A 16907-nucleotide genomic window follows, 5' to 3' on the forward strand; every position below is an offset into this window, starting at 1 on the left:
CAAATTCAGCTGCTTGCAACACTTGAAATACCTTTGCACAGAGGTGGGGGGAAATTCCTTTGGAAGTGGCTGCATAATGATAAGACCAGGTTCACAGGCTTATGGGAGTTGCTCCATTTTCTACTGGAACTGAAAGTGAACTAACCAGAGTCCCAGCAAGATAGTCACTAAGGTGACAGACAGAATGCACTCGATAAGCCATGCATTCTGTTACAGCTGGTCCAGTGGCATGGCAGCCAAGTTCACAGGAAAGGCTAAAGCCTGATTTCCACCTTATCCACCTGGCAAAGATACTGTGGACACCTAAGAACGGCAACTGTAAAAAAAAAAAATTAGCACCTAACTAAACATGACAGTAAGTTGCACAGAACACACTCACAGCTCAATAAAAATGTGGAGGATTGCATTAGTAGCTACAACTACGCCATTACTGTAAAATAATTAGAGATACCACAAAGTATGCTGTTGGTTCTTTCACTTACATGGAATTAAATTATGATAAGGCTGCACTCCTTTGCCAATAACACTACACTAATTATGATAAGACAAAACATGATTCTAACGATTGACAACACATTTATTGTGCCACTACTTTATATAGACTAGAATGTGCTTATGCTACAAAAAACACATGCCTAACCATGTCTACTCATAAGTAAATGCTACTGGGTTCAATGACACTTACCAAGTAAGTGGGTTTAGGATTGCAGCCTAAATGGTAATCCCGATATAATTTACCCTGTTTAAATCCTGTGAGTAATGCTGATTAAGAAGCAAGTCCACAAAATAAATTGGCTAGAAAGAAATCTGGCATATAGAAGGTATTCTGCAAATGTTCAGTGGCATTTTAAGAAGTGAAGCTGTGTTTTTAAGCATTCCAGCTGTTGTTGAATTATCACTCCCTTGAACACTACAGGTTTAGAACTTACACCAAATTCAGAATTTCACCTGGTACAGCTTACACCATGCTACAACAGAAGGTGAATTGCCTCTTAGTTACAGATCAAGGAAGGCTGTCAGAGGAAATCCTGCTTCACTTTCTAAAGCAGTCACTCACTTCATGGTGTGTTTTTGTGTGTTTCTATTCTAGAAACATATACATGAACAAGTGATGCCAGGATATCAGATGACACACTTGCACTCAACAGGGGCCTGCTTTGGCTCTCTTACTTCACAGTACAGGTAGTACAGCAATAAAGCAGACAGTGGCAGATTTCCAGGATCCTGAATATATGTTTCCAGTATGGCCTAAAGCCTCCACACCTTGCCCAGAACTTTCTTCCCCCACCCAAACCTGTGCTCGGCATAATTCCATCATTACACACACAGCATAGAAAGATACTTTGTTTTGTTGTTTTATTAATTAAAATATTTTTGAAAAGTAAAAGAAAACACACTGCATACATGGATTATGAATCTAATATCTGTAGCAGAACCATCATGTGGACAGTTTCTCCCATAATATCAAATGCAGCCCCACCCCACTGATACCAACTTCCTTTTGAACTAGTCCCAGTGTAGAAGGGGTGCAAGCATATCGGTGAAAGGTGATGTGAAGAACAGCGGCAGCCTCCCTCTTCGGTTCCATTACTTCCACTGCGCTTTGTCCAAGAGAATGTCGATTCTTAGAAAATTCCTTCTCATTTTATTTCTGGCAAAGGTAGCTCATACAATGGTAGGGCAACTTGTCAGAACCAACTAACTCACAATATCCCACTGTTCGGTTTCCTCCAGTTTGGAGCTTGTACATTCCCCTGGGCTAAGACGACGACCCTGTGGCAAGTAACCCCCCCCCCCCATCATATTTGCATTTAGAACTAATCCCTTTCATGTAGGGTCTCCGCAGAAAATCAAAATCAACTAGGTCAACCCAAAAGGCCAGATACCCTGTTAGCTACGACACTACAGCTGCCAGGGATATTCTCAGGGACAGGTGTGGCACAGTGACTTCTCAGCTGCTGTGTTTCTTGGGAATCCATGCTTTTAAATTCAGCCTCAAACCCAACTATGCACAGTCGTGCTCTCATCTGCTGAGGGGAGCATGAAGCGCTTCTGTGCACTATTCTGACAATGCCCCCCTTTGGCATGCCACACTCAAAACTCTTGACTGTGATGGATCTAAATTGCAATTTGACTGTGGAAAACTAAACTGCAACTACAATCAAGTCTTCTTTTTCCAAACGGTCATAGCTAAAAGTGAATCCCCCCCACCTGCAATGTTTGCTGACTAACCGCTTCCCAAATATCCTGCCTCACGTGTGTTTACTGCCCCTGTTTTGCTCTACCTGCCTGACAATGGAAGTAGAGGCAGTCCAAGGTTTTGTGCTAGAGCAGCTCAGAAACTAAGGTTCCAGGGCCAGTGACAAACAACAGATGAGAAGGTGTGTATCCCCCTCCTCTTCCGGTTAAGACAGAAGCCACCAATTCTACTACCCTACGAGAGCAAGACAGCAGGTTTCGCCAGAAGGAAGGAGTTTGCCATGCAGAATCAGAAAGGGACAGGAGGTGAGATGAGGGTGGGGGAGGAAGTGGGAAGTCTTCACTCTAGTGGAGCACAGTAAAGTTGGCGTCACACTGCTAACACACCTTCTCTCCCTGCCACCCTGAAAACATCTGTTCCAAGACATGTCTGATCAATGCAATACCAACAAGAATGCCTCAGACAATCTCTTAAAACGAAGGGTGGATGTGTATTGAAGCCGAGCTGCTTCCGTTGCTTATATCAGTTTCTCCTTCACTTCTTGGAAATCTTGGCTTGCTTGTGTTTCGGAGGAGCCCATCGCAGACAGAGCGAATCCACTGGAGGGGAAGGAAGGAGGGGAGGGAAAACAAAGTCAATAGGTGTGGAGCAGGCACTTGAGACAGGCAGACAAGCAGCAGTGCTGCCTTTTAGCCAGCTAAGAATGCTGATACAAGCTTCTCAAAAAGGCTATCCCAGTTCAAAACGCTACTGTTCCCAGTACAGTTTTTTAATGCTCTTCAGAAAAACAAGCAGCAAAATGCCAATATGAATGAAATGATGCCTTGGGATTGTAACAAAGGCAAATACTGATTACTGAGACAAATTCATTTTAGCTTCTATGAGAGCCTGTTTGCTGTTCTACCCATCTTGGAAACAACTGCATTTCATGGAAGAAAATGATACTCCAGCTTATCTTGAAAGTGGCTGATAATCAGCCTTCATGCCCCACCCTGCAGATTGCTCCTCTGCAACAACTGACAGCGAGCAGCTCCTTTAAAAAAAGAGAGAGGCTCAGAAGGAGAAACTGGCACTCTGTCTGCAGCTCCTCTTACATAACTGGCACTGACTGGCACGTCAGCAGCCCCACCGGGGCAAACAATGCTTCTTTCAGCAGGGATCAAAACCTGAAACCACTGAAAGTGGTTCTGACTTCCTGACCTCTCACAAGGTGGTTCTGTGTTTGCACTCAGCAATGCCTGGCACACTCCATGACGGAATGAACAAATCAAAAGCAGGATATGGGTGGTATCCAGCTAGCTTTTGGCTGCACAAAGGATATTCCCCTCCCTCTTCTCTCCACTCTTCCCCATGTCTGCCCCAGAGGGTTAGGGTGAATCCCCAGTACAGAATCAGGGGGGCACGGAAGGTGCATGGGGAGAGGGAAGCCCTTGCGCTAGTGGATCTATTTAGTTGGATACTACCCAATCATCCTGGGAACAGATTTAAATGTAGAGAACTGTACATGGGGAGAGGGAAGACAAATACTCTATAAAGTTTGCATTCAGAATTGATTAAGCAAAGTAGTTAAGCCTGTCCGCATTTAAGTTGCACTGGTGAGCTTCCAAGGAATATGAACATCTTATTGCAAATGTTATAGCAGCAGAAAGGACTGGAATTAGACATGCTATTTCCCAGCTCAGTTGTAACAGGAAAGAATACAGTATTAACTGAAAGGGACCAGTAGAAACACGTTAATTCTTTGTCACAAACATCTCCATGCTATGGTTTCTGAAATAGCCAGTCAGCATCCACATATTTTGAAGACTTGAAACAAGATGGGGGGGGGGGGAACGGGACTGACTGATATTATCTTGCTGTCAATTTTTGTCCCAATATTTGCATACTCATATGGTGATCTTACAGACAGACATGCAATATAAGCTACTCTCATATGTATTGTATTGTGCTTGTTAAAGTGAAGCAGCTGACGAGACTGGCTGAGGCGGTGGAGTGACAAAGAATGGAATGTTTAGCTCCTTATGTAAGCAGTTTTCAGTCCAACTTCTGAGAGAAAATGAGGTTGTCAGTTTGAATGGCAATAAAACCTCATACAGGGCAGGGCAAAAACTGGGAGGAGGTTCCAAGTCACAGGGAAGCCAAAAAGGACGAGGAACTCAGAGACAAGGAGACTAAAATGAGGTGAGACTTGGCAAGATTAAGAATAAGGCATAAGGAAAATGGCAGGAGATTGAAGTATGCACCAAGCCCATCTCTGATTATCTCAAAGTACTAAAGGAGAAGAACTTTAATGTGTAGGGGGGAAACATGAAACTGAAGAAAGGAGCCAAAAAAGAAAGAGCTGGGACTGTGCAAACTGTTAGGAAGTCAGCAAAACCAGGATGTTTGGAGGACTGCAGCCTGTGTACAAGGAATCAAAAGCTCTAGCAACTCTAAAACCCTGAGAGGGCAATTCTGCCATTGTGACCTAACAACTCAAAAGACAACAGTAAGATCCAAGAGAGTGGGGTTTGGGCAGGTCTTATATGCCACATAATGATTTGAACTAGGCTGCCAATTCTTTGCTTTTGATTAAAAGACTCCTGTAAATCACCGCCAGGTCTAGGATACAACTACTGCCCTTCCCATGGTACCTGTGATGGGAGGCTTCTTGTACTGGGCACTTTTGAGATGCTCCTCGACCAGCTTGGGTGTGACGCAGATGACATGCTGCCCCTTCCAGTACTTGACCATGTTCAGAGACTGCAGTGTACTGATGATGTCATTTTGCGTGATGCTTGTCATCTGACTGCACCGGGGAGTGGCGGGAAAGCAATGGGTAGGGGAGTGAAAAACAAGGCAAGGTCAGTGACCGGCAATTTAAACTGGCAGGTCATATGAAAACCACTCAAAACTGCTCATAATAGAATATCACAGAAGCATATGTGCTACTCAGCAACAATGAGGAATTAGGGGGCACTGTTACTCAAAACAGTACATCCTACTAGCAATATGGTTTCTTTCTCACCTGAGGTCTTTGATGGAGAGGGTACCTCGGAAGTCCCGGAGGATCTCTAGCAAGACCCACGACCAGTAGCTACGGTAGCTCAACTTGCCTAGATCTGAAAGGGGCTTCTCTGGGGAGCCCACTGTGCTTTCCAGTTTGGAGAGCTCATAGCCTGAGGAACAAGAGCTTTAGGATTAATGTCAAGAAGCAGTCACAACTCAGAATTCAGACATCTCAAGAGCTATGCTTTTGCAGCTTCTCCCCCCAGGTAAAGCTCAGACCCAGTAAAGAAGGCTCACTCTCAACTGAGCCCTCCAGAAGATCTTAGGGCACATACTCAGTTACCCCTAAAACCCTTTAACTTAACCAAGAGTGTGAGAGGTGTCAACATATTAAAAAGAGCAGATTCCTCCCCACTTTTAGTTAGTGCAATTTTAAGGGTGGAAATTCTAAGTTCTAATTCAGATTAACTATTAAGTATTATATATTCAAAAAACAAAAACATTCTAAGGCAGTTATATCTTTATGAAAGCAATTACAGTTTAAAACATTATTCCATCTGGTGATACAGTACAGAATCAGAGGAAGCCAAATTATAACAGATTAACTGAAGTGGAATACGAGGGCATATGTTACACAAGTTACTTCTAGTCTGTTCTGGTTAAGTGAAGGCACTATCCTCATTTCCAGCAACTGGAAGAGATTGCGAGGTTGTGAAGCTACTTCTTTTGGCGGTTGTTGCACATGACTGAAAGAATCCAACTTACTGAAAGCAATGAGGAACTTCCCATAGCCCCTTCTTTGGTATGGGGGCAAGGTGAGGATGCAGGCAACATTGTTGCCATCTGGTGACTCCTTCTCCTGGCGGCAGAAAATCAAACAAAGAAGTGAAACGAGGGAGCAGGGAATATTGTACTGGGCATAGGATTCATGCATCCTAAGTACCACAGCTTTCACTGTTTTGAAAGCAAGATCTGTTCTCACCAGCAGACATTTCACCTGGTTACATTAGTGAGAGAGTTGATACAGCAAAGCTATTCTATTGGGCTAGCGGAAAACAAGTGTCACTTAGCGTCTTTCCGCCCTTAGTGGCCATAGTATTTAAATTCACTTATCTTCCTCTTTCACCCCACCCATCATCTCTTTGCAATTACATCTATTCAACTGTAAGGCATTGTACTGTGAACTATCTTGAGCCTGTTAGCAGACAGGTAACTTTGGTGATATCTCAGAACTCAAAAGGAGGATGAGGATGATTTCCAGCACACAATCGCCCTCCTCTCATCCATGGCAGAAGCAAAATAAGTAATACAAAATAAACAGACATATGAGAATTTTCATTTTTACTGGATTCAGAATTTAGTTTTAAGAAAAGCAGTATCATGACTGCTCATCCTCCTTTTCACGCCCCTTCTAAAGTTCAGCTAGAACCCTCTCCCAACACTCATCCTATGCCAGGTCAGCACCTTGGAGAAGTAGCCGACAATATGAGCCCCTTGCCTGTCGACCTCAGTGAGAATGTAGAAGACAAAAGGCTCCACATCAAAGTAGAGAGTCTTGTGGTCTAGGAACAGTTTGGCTAAGAGACACAAATTCTGGCAGTAAATCTGGGGGAGAGAAGCAAACACCAGTAAATAAGTAGAGCACAGCAGCAAGAAGAACACGGTGAGTGTAAGTTCATTTCCCAGTCCAGGGAAAGAGGTGCCCTACGGAGGACACCCCCAAAACCTTTAAATACCTCCTCTTCCCAGAAAACATTATTTCATTTCAACCTGCAACTTTGTTCTAAGAAAATCCTCAATGAAGTTACAGAGTGCAATCAAATCTCCCCAATTTATTAAGTTACACACATAAAACAAATAAATCAAGAGGACATATTGCAATGTCTGACTTGCAAAAGTCTGTATTCTTAGATGTTTTCAAGCCTACCAACCAAGCCAAGGGTCAGAGTCAGGGCTCTACATGAGAAAGTGGATCTTCTGGGCCATTTCCATGTTAAAAGTTCTCTGGCATACCTCACAGGCCTTGCACTGAATGGTCTCTCACAATATTGGTGCTCTTTGCTCTCAGCTATTATCTTGCCAGTAATTAGGATATCACTGAGCACTGTGTAAGCAACCTAAAATTCCCATTCATCACGTAGGCAGTGATGGCCCTCAATTTCACGTGACCAGTAGGATTGGGTAAAGCTGTTTCTATACTGGATCACTCCCTTCTGAATAGATAGTGACACTAAGCCCCATTACTGGGAATCTCAGGAAATCTTTTCTATATGCAAGCGCTCCAACCTTGCCCATGTAAGTCTTCCCAAATCAAGAAATGAAAAGCTGCCTCAATCACAAAGATACAGTAAGAGGAGTTCTGGAAGGAGCTTACATGTTAATGACTATTCGTAGCCCATTGGGAGAGATTAGGCTCATATTTGTAGAGGCATGGCTCTGAAATTATTTGGAAGATAGGTTGGATAGCAACTAACAGGTTTCTGATGTAGCAGAAAACAAAAACAAAAGCTGGGACCCCTACCTTGTGATCTTTGCCATCCACCTCATACACTGAAATGTTATTTTTGCGGTAGATCTCCTTCCCTGGCGGCTGCCGCCACTGACACTGTCCCTGAACGAGAGAGAGAGAGAGAGAGAGAGAGAGAGAGAGATGAATCTGCATTTTTCTGAGCAATTCCAATGCTTGGGCTGCTCAATACAGCTTCAACAATTTCCCCAATTGTCTGGGTTCTGGTAAGGCCAACAGCCGCTACTTTTCTTATTTGAGATTGGTACTGCTCATTTAGTTTTCCTAGTTGTAACACATGAATAAATAGGTATTAGAATTATTGAAATTGAATAATATCCTTCTGAAGGGAGGGGAAAACCAACAGCTTGGTAAGCTATCAACATCCAGCTCCCCGTTGTGGTCTCTCCCTTCCTCGACTACCAGTGCAGCAGCTTCTGACAAACCATCTTCTACGGATGGAAGAAAAAAGCAGCAGAAACGGGCTTTTTAAAAAAGGGTTTCCTTCACCCATGTCTTTTTAATTTTTATTATTCAAATGTTATGGATCTTTATTGTTTTACTATTTTTATTTAAACTGCTTTGTGAAGTCCACCTGAAAAGCATAGAAATACTTTAAATAAATTAATTCTGAAGCTCTTGATATCTTCAGGGTGGTCCATCAATAAAAACATTAACTAAGGAGGCAGGTCTACTCATACAACTCTATCCCCACACCCCCAACAGCACCCATTCCCTTTGCATACCAGATGATAGCGGTAAGTCTTCTCAAATTTCATGTACTTGAGGCAGTACTCGCAGATCCACAGCTTGGGCTGCTTCCCATAGTCCTCTGGGAATGGCGAGAAATACCAAGCGTCAATCTCATAGTTCCCAATATGGATTTTGTCTACGTATTTCACCTTGGTGATCTGAGGACACAGAAATATAGCTGGAGCCACAAAACACAGCTGTGCTCTTTTCTCTACTGAATTTTGGCAACAAGACAGGTCAAGTGCTAGTGAATACTCACTGCTTCGTGCTCCTTCTCCAAAGCTGCTGTGGTGGGATCCATCTCAGCATACGTCTGCAATGGAAAAAGACACCAAGGTGGCCAAATGTTCAATTCCTAATTGGACAAGACTCCCTAAAAAAGCTATCTCCTAGTGCCAAACTGATGTTAGGAATAGCTCCAGAGGTACAACCAGACACCCTGGGTTTTTCCAGCCTTGGAACTGACATTCTGTAGTAGTGTACAGTTCAACCTCCCCAGCCATGTATCCTCTGGCATCACCTTTTGCACATGGTTGATTTCATCATGTTTGCGCTTCTGGTTCCGAGTGATCTTGCGTTCTGGCTGTTCAGACAGTTCATTCATGTACTGATCCGTGTTCTTCTGTACCGCATCTTTTACTGTCTTGGTGAGGGCCAGGCGGTTTTTGTCCACCCACTCATCCAGACGCCGGTTGACTGCAATTAGGAGAAGAAATATGTATCAGTCTTGGATCTTCCACCAATCACAAAAAGAGTTCGAAGCTGCTTCTTCAAACGTTATTCAGCTGAAGGTTAAAACATCTCTCATTCCATCCTTCCTTGATCTAAACAACTGGAGATCATTTTCCCTCCTACTAACAGCAGTATCACTCTAATAGTTCTCAGGTGTTTTATCTGTTCAGGTGACTGAAGAGATCACCTCTAAGAGCATGGCATTTAACACTAGTTGCAATGAATTCAGGACAGCAGTGGATGTAAATTCAATAAAATTTTCATGTCTTTTTCTCTTGCAGAAAGGGCATAAAACACAGGAGTGCAACTGCTAACCTCCTTATTTGATACTTCACTCCCTTCCTGGGCAAATTAATGATAATAATAATAATAATGATGATGATGATGTTGTTTTTAGGAAACCTCCACAAAACAAGTATTTTTAAAAATCTGTCTATTCATCTAGGCTGCTGGTGATTTTTTGGCTCAGTGTAAGATACTTGGAAAAATATGTAATTTCAGTATAAGTTTCAACATTTGAGAAGTCTTGTTGCATGTGTAAAACGTAACAGGGACTCTGGAATGGGTTTGGAAGGAATTACCTGCTCTTATTCCAGGAGTAGCCTGTGTTGTGTCCTCCAGATGTCGCTGGACTACAACTCCCATCAACCCCAGCCAGCATGGGAGTCCAGCAACATCTGGGGGACATCATGTGGGCTACCTCTGGACCATAAAGGCATCTCACACTTCCTCCTCACCACATCAGCAGGCATAGAGAACCTCAAAAAGATACTTACACCCAACATAGTGCACATAAAACTCCTCCCTGGCTTCTTGCTCATTGATCCGCGACTGGATCACTTCTGCAGAATCTGGAAGAAAGTCAACACTCAATATGGTTAATCTCAAATTAGGAAAGACTAAAAAAGAATCTAATAACAGTGTTTCACTCTGACACACCTCAGCCAAACTCCTTACAACCAGCTGAGCTGCAAAAGCGGAAAGGACCTGTAATAGTTGGACAAGGGTGCAGGTGTGCATGCTTTGTCAAAGCAAGAGCCCATTTGAGTAGCCCAAATATACTATTCTGTACTGGACAGTAGAGCTCAATATATCACAGAATTTTAAAAGTTTCCAAGTAATAGGCACAAAATGGAAGTATGCCAAAGTGCCTTAGTCCATTTTTATTTCAGTAAGAAATAAATATTTCAGTAAGAATCTTTCAGATCCAAATGTGGCAAAAACACTGAGGGAAAATACAGATTGGGCACTCCAGAAGAGGAGCCAACCTATATACCTTTGATTTTGGGAGCCACAATGTTGCAGGAGTGCAGGTATGCAAAGAGAAGTCTTCACACAAATCTCTACAGTACTCTCTGAAAAGGCTGCTTTAAGGGATGATACAACACAGGAAGAACTAGAATACTGGATGCACTGGCTAAACCTGTGTACGTCCCAAAGGGATGTCCAATAGCATTTAATGAGTTATACTCTTACGTTAGTGGGCACAGGATCACAGCCACAGGTCATCATTTTGACATCCTGCTGCTTGTTCTGAGGTGACGGCTATGTACACCAGGAACAGAACCTTTTAGTAGTGACCTCATGTTTGTGCTTGATTGGGTGAAGCGTTTTGAGCATTATATAGCAACACATTCTAGTTTGTTCCATTTTGCTGCTGTGCGATATTACTTTGCCATGGGTTTCATTAGGCTCCCTTGGAAACGTTTAAAACAATCAAAATTAAACAACAACAATGCCGGTAGTAGAAAAGCTCTGAGTAAACAACAGCTGTCATAAGGAGTAATGCAGGGTCATGGAAGCCTCGGTGATGTAGCATAAGCGAGGAGCCTGTGGCCCCCTCCAGATGCTGCTGGACTACAACTCCCATCATCCCTGACCACTGGGCCATGCTGGATGGGGCTGACCGGGAGACCAACGGCACCTGGACGGAGCCACCACTGTCCTGGGGACGAGCAGGAGGTGATTTTTTTGGTGGGGGGGGGGGAGATAAGGGAACCGCTCCTGTTGTCCTGGAGACGTACTTACGCCACGTCCCGTCCCCGCGCCGACACAGGTAAGTCTCCCCGATCTCCACGGTGACCTCGGCTTCGCGGGGCGGCGGCGACGACGAGGGCGCGCGGCTCTGGTTGGCCGGCCCCCCCGCGCTGCCTTGCCCCGGCGCCTCCTCTTCCTCTCGCCCCCCCGGCCCCAGGCGTCGTGGGTCCGAGCCGGGGGGGCTCCCCCTGTCCGCGCCGCCGCCGCCGCCTTCGTCGGCAGCGGAGGCCGAGGCCGCTTCGCCTCCTCCAGGCCCCGCAGCCGCTGCCATGACAACCGCCACCGCGAGAACTCGCGCTCACAACCCACGCGCCCTTCCCCCCGCGACTAACGGTCCCACCAACCGTCCAAGGCCCAAACCGGAAGTGAATTCTTCGGATTAAAACAAGAAACAAAAAAAAGAGAGGGGGGGTCACTGTCGTTCGGAGGTGGCGCGCGAATATGACGCCTTGGGTCACGTGACGCAAGGCGCTCGCGAGAGGCCGCTCAGCGCGGCGGAATGTTGCTAGGAGACGGAGAACCCGCGTGAGCGCCCCTTTTAAGTCAGGTTAGGGGCGCCAGAGCTATGAAGGTAAAGCCGCGGCCTTCTCCCAGCATGCACCGCGCCAGGCGCTTTACGCCTGGAGCTCTCTAGGCGAGAATGCGGGCCCTGGAGGTGGGGAAGCTGGCATTGCTTCCCCGAAATAAAACCGGGCACCGACTAGACTCCTGCTTCCAAGTTGGGGGTCACTTTGGGCTGAAATGGGCGCTGTAAATCTCAGCTGGTTTTTAAAAATTGTTCTTTTTGCTCGCTCAGGAGTAAAAACAAGCCACTCTCAGAAAAACACTCCCCCCCCCATGTGCTTCCCTAAGGCGGCAATCCTATGAACGCTTACCTAGGAGTAAGTCCCACTGAACTTACCTCCAGGTCAATACAGTGGTACCTCAGGTTAAGTACCTAATTCGTTCCGGAGATCCGTTCTTAACCTGAAACTGTTCTTAACCTGAAGCACTGCTTTAACTAATGGAGCCTCCCACTGCCGCCGCACAATTTCTGTTCTCATCCTGAAGCAAAGTTCTTAACCTGAAGCACTATTTCTGGACAAAATAAAAAAAATCCTTCCAGTAGCACCTTAAAGACCAACTAAATTAGTTGTTGGTATGAGCTTTCGTGTGCATGCACACTATTTCTGGGTTAGCGGAGTCTGTAACCTGAAGCGTATGTAACCTGAGGTACCACTGTACGCTCAGGAGCAGTACCAATTTACGCATAAACTAAACAAGCTATAGCTGGCCCCCCCAAAAAAAAATTAAAGAAAAACCCCCGCTGGATGTACATTTCCAAAATATAAGATGAAAAACAAATAAAATAAAACCTACATACAGCAACAGTGTTTTGTGTTGTGTAGGCTCCTATGATGTAAGTAATGGTATGCTAGCCTGCTCCCTAAAATATCACTGGTTTGCTCATTTCTATATACTATAGGGTGCCTACATTCTGCTATTTATAATTATTAGTAGTTTGCATAATTATTATTTCATGTTATAGCAAGTTTCTAGAGACTAGATTATGAGTCTTTGTAAATAGTATTTCTAAAGGAACTTTTGCTATTGCCAAATGCCAATGTGTTTGCATTATTAAGTTGGTTATGAATAAAAAATCATTTTAAGTTAGAGCTTAATAATTATTTCACTATTAATATACTTCTTAATTGTATTTCACTATTAATATACTTCTTAATTGTATTTCAGTTCAACAATTGCTTTGATAATATATATATATTGTTATGTGCAAATGGCTTTAGATACCTATTAGGTGCATAAATTACCATATAGCATATATTCAACACAAAAAACAGCAACAATTTGTTGTTGACAAAGGACAGCTGGACATATAAAGGGCCCCATTACCCCTTCAGTAGCTTAGAGCCTCATCAAACCTAAATCCGGCCCTGCTCAGGAGTTATGGAGGAGGCAAGTGTAGCGCAATGACTCACACAGAGATGCAACAGGCAGCCGTCCCAGAGGATTCCTGCTTGGCAGGGGGTTTCCGGCTTGTTTCCTGCTTGGCAGGGGGTTGGACTCGATGGCCCTTGTGGTCTCTTCCAACTCTATGATTCTATGATTCTAGGATGGGTAAGAGCACAGCCTCTGCACTGGGTACGCTTGTATGAGGCAGTCACATCCAGTGCAAATTACCCTACCTTGCTCCTCCCAGCTGAAACTGAATGGAGCAAGCAAAGTCCAGAGCGTTATCTCATTCAGAGATGCAACACACACCGTACTCTGAAGGTGTGTAACGGCCCTATCTCTTGCATTTCTATACTTTATAGCTCTGTGTGCTTTTGTAAAATAAAAAACATGTTGGCATTAGCCACCTCAGTCTGAACTAGAAAAGTGGGATACAGATATCTCTAATAAATAATGAAATGGGGATTTAATGCCCAGTCAATTCTGATACCTTCAAAGACCTGAATTACCTGCCCTGAATAAAGGTGGACTGGGAGAGAAATCCAAAATGATATTTCATGCAGAGTCACAGTAGGCATGTGTGTGTGCTTTGATTTTACAGAAGACCTTTTAAAATCGCAGTAAACAGTTGGGAATTGCTGCTCAAAGACCTCCCACAATATGTCTCAAAGGCATTGTTCCAGAATGCACCACACTGGACTCCTAACTAAACAGAGTGTTATTTGTGGATAGAACAAACCCTGTGCTGCAAACAAAGCCAGAACATTTAGGTTGTGTGAAATTATGGTTTTTAATGAGCCATTAAGGGGGGGGGGGGTTAGAAAGAAAACAGTCACAGTCTGAAACACAGTCAGTACAAAACTATTAAAACGCACAAGGCAGATATTCCACACAGCCTTTTTACTCTTTTGTGGGGGATAACACTAAGTAACTTAAGTTGTTATTATTTTTACTTAACACACTTAAATGGGAAAGTAGGTACCTCTATTGCTCCCTATTAACAGAGCCAGCAGAAATTAAAATAAGGCTTGAGTTGGTGTTATTAAAAACATACTTTGATTATTTTGGAGTAAAATGTTTGGAATCTGATTCCATATTGACCAGGTGCTGTTATGTCAAGTTTGGCTACATTTGCATCTGCAAATCTTTCTCAGAACTCTTGTAGGAATTGCCTTGTCTATCTTCTTTTTGATTTGTTAGCTTCTCAATCTGGGCAACTGAGCATCATGCCATTTGGGGGAAGGGGTGTGGCTAGAGCAATTGTTCTGCACGCAGAAGGTCCCTGGTTCAGTCCCAGATATCTCTAAGTAGTACTGGGAATGTGCCTTGTCTGAAATCCTTGAAATCCCTGTCTGACATCTTAGAAGGTCGACCAGTCAGTGTACTGAGCTAGATGGACCAATGGTCTAACGCAGTATAATGCAGCTTCCTGTGTCGATTTACTTTATTGCTTCAATTGCTGACTATAACATTTACTCAAAAATCTGCTGAACCAATTTGGATTTGCACAGAAAAATAAGGAGATGAGCAGAGTCAATCCCTCAAAATTGACTACAGAATAAATTACACGAAGCAGTGGAATTCAGCTCTCCTGGGGGTGCCTTCTTGTGTCCTATCAGAATTTTGAGCCCAGGGCCTGCCCTCCCCCAACACTATACCACTGGAGGGTCAGTGCTGGAAGGATAGTGGGATGCTTACCCAGGGTTGCCATATTTCCAAAAGTGAAAATCTAGACACAAAAGCTGAGCTTTTTGGCACAGTTGTTGAGCTTTTTGGGCAAAATCGCAAAAAAGATGTTACTGAGCTATTTTTAAGGAAAATCGGCAAAAACGACACTTGTTCTGTCTGGATTTTCCTGGACATTTTCCCAATTCTGGTTAATCCTGGTTACTAGAAGGAGGCAAGGCAGTGAGGAGTGGCAGACTGGCTCTGCTGCATGGCACTAGGAAGGCAGGGAAGCCATGCAGTCCTGCCTGTGCTGCTGGGCGCTACTGAAATGTAACCCCTGGAAATTGCGAGGGAATGAAAGAAAGGGAAGGGAACCGCCCTGAAACCTGTGGGTATAGGGTAGTATACCAATTTAATAAATAACAACCATAATAAAAATAACAGTAGTTCCCAAGACTGTTGCTTCAGCAGTGCACTTAATCTCCACGGCTGCAGCGGAGATGCATGCCCATCATTACAACATTTTTCTCAGAGTGCTTTGTTGGCACCTCAGGATTTTGCTGAACACTATTTAAGAAAGGCTGGCCTCGAAAATGGGTGTTTCACTCCTTTATGTTTAATTGGCCAGATTGCTTTTCCAAATGTCTATCACGACTATGATCTCATTCATTGGCTAAAAACACTGAAAGGCAGGGGCAATCTCAAAAACAAAACCACAACTCACCACTGAAGACCGTGCCTAGTGTTGACGTTTCTCAAGTCTTGGGTTCCTCAAGTGCTTCTGTTTTTTTTTAATGCAAGCCGGGACTTTGGAGAGTGCGTCTCATCTGGGGGAAATGGCTGCTGCCCTTGCCCTCCCTGCAGATGGCCATGATTGCTTGCTACTCACTTAGCTCACTCCATCTTTCAAATGTCTTACCCAACACAGTGAAGTCTGCTTTCACTGGTTGTCTGAGGTACGTCTGAGCATTTAATACTCACCCTGTGGTGGTTTCACCACAGCTGCCTTGCCTGCTGGAATCCAGTGGAACTGACCTCCAGGTAAGTGGTTTAGGGTGGGAGCCAGTGTGGTGTAGTGGTTAAGAGCGGTAGTCTCGTAATCTGGGGAACTGGGTTCGCGTCTCCGCTCCTCCACATGCAGCTGCTGGGTGACCTTGGGCTAGTCACACTTCTCTGAAGTCTCTCAACCCCACTCACCTCACAGAGTGTTTGTTGTGGGGGAGGAAGGGAAACGAGGATGTTAGCTGCTTTGAGACTCCTTAAAGGGAGTGAAAGGCGGGATATCAAATCCAAACTCTTCTTCTTCTTAGGGTTTGCATGCCTGCTACTCATTCAACTGTAGAACAGCTTTGCTTTTCCATCCTAGTCCTCATGAAATTCTGACCTTGTGAAGATCTTTGTGATTCAAGGAAATTCTCTGCTGGAAAGGACAAACTCCTCAATTAAATGCAATTAAGTGAGGGATGCAGGAGTGACTTCTTGCTCAAATGAGTTTTTGGAAACGGGAGAGAAAATAATAGATGGGAGGAAGAGCTTTAGTTCAGTAGAGCTTTGTTTTGCATAAAGGAGGCCTCAGGTTCACTCCCGGGCATCTCTGAAAACCTGGAGCAGAAGTTTTCAACCTTTTTGGGTCCACGGTTCCCTTGACCAACTACATTCTTTCTGCGGCACCCCTGTGGGGCTCAGGAGCCCAGTTATGTCACCCCTTGCCTGCAGAGCGGGCAGCCTCTCGCCCCTTTTCAAACACCCTTCCTTGTGGTGTGTTCCCTCAGCATCCTCTCTTCTGCCCTCTCCTTGGGAATCATCTAGGCAGCCACAGCTGCTGCCCCTGGTCTCTGAGCTGCCCCCCCCGGTCCCAAAGAGAGGTGCCTCCTCACACTGCCCCACAGGGGCTTTGGAAGCACCCTCTGGCCAGCTGCAAAGGCACCATTCGCCTAGGGTGCTTGTATCTAGGGCTGTTGCAACAAACAGCTGTGCAAGCCTTTAGGAGGCAGAGACGCGAGAGGGCATCAGAGGAAGGGAGGGAAGAGGGACAGAGGCCAGTGTTGCCCACAGCACCCCTGACCATCATTC

The 16907-nt window shown here is 44.6% G+C and overlaps 1 protein-coding gene across 1 annotated transcript; it reads right to left on the minus strand.

Annotated features, from left to right (window-relative positions):
• Window positions 1-1339: 1339 nt before the first annotated feature.
• On the minus strand, window positions 1340-11635 carry KAT8 (lysine acetyltransferase 8). The gene is made up of 11 exons (XM_081836165.1): window positions 11208-11635; window positions 9956-10030; window positions 8968-9143; window positions 8707-8760; window positions 8441-8605; window positions 7710-7799; window positions 6653-6793; window positions 5954-6047; window positions 5208-5358; window positions 4834-4988; window positions 1340-2799 (listed from the first exon to the last, which is right to left on the minus strand). Exons 1-11 carry the CDS (start codon window positions 11485-11487, stop codon window positions 2735-2737), a joined length of 1446 nt encoding a protein of 481 aa, XP_081692291.1. The 5' UTR covers window positions 11488-11635; the 3' UTR covers window positions 1340-2734.
• Between the last annotated feature and the right edge of the window lie 5272 nt (window positions 11636-16907).

The sequence above is a fragment of the Podarcis erhardii genome (genome assembly GCF_964252035.2).
Source record: "Podarcis erhardii genome assembly, chromosome: 13".
Lineage (NCBI taxonomy): Eukaryota > Metazoa > Chordata > Lepidosauria > Squamata > Lacertidae > Podarcis > Podarcis erhardii.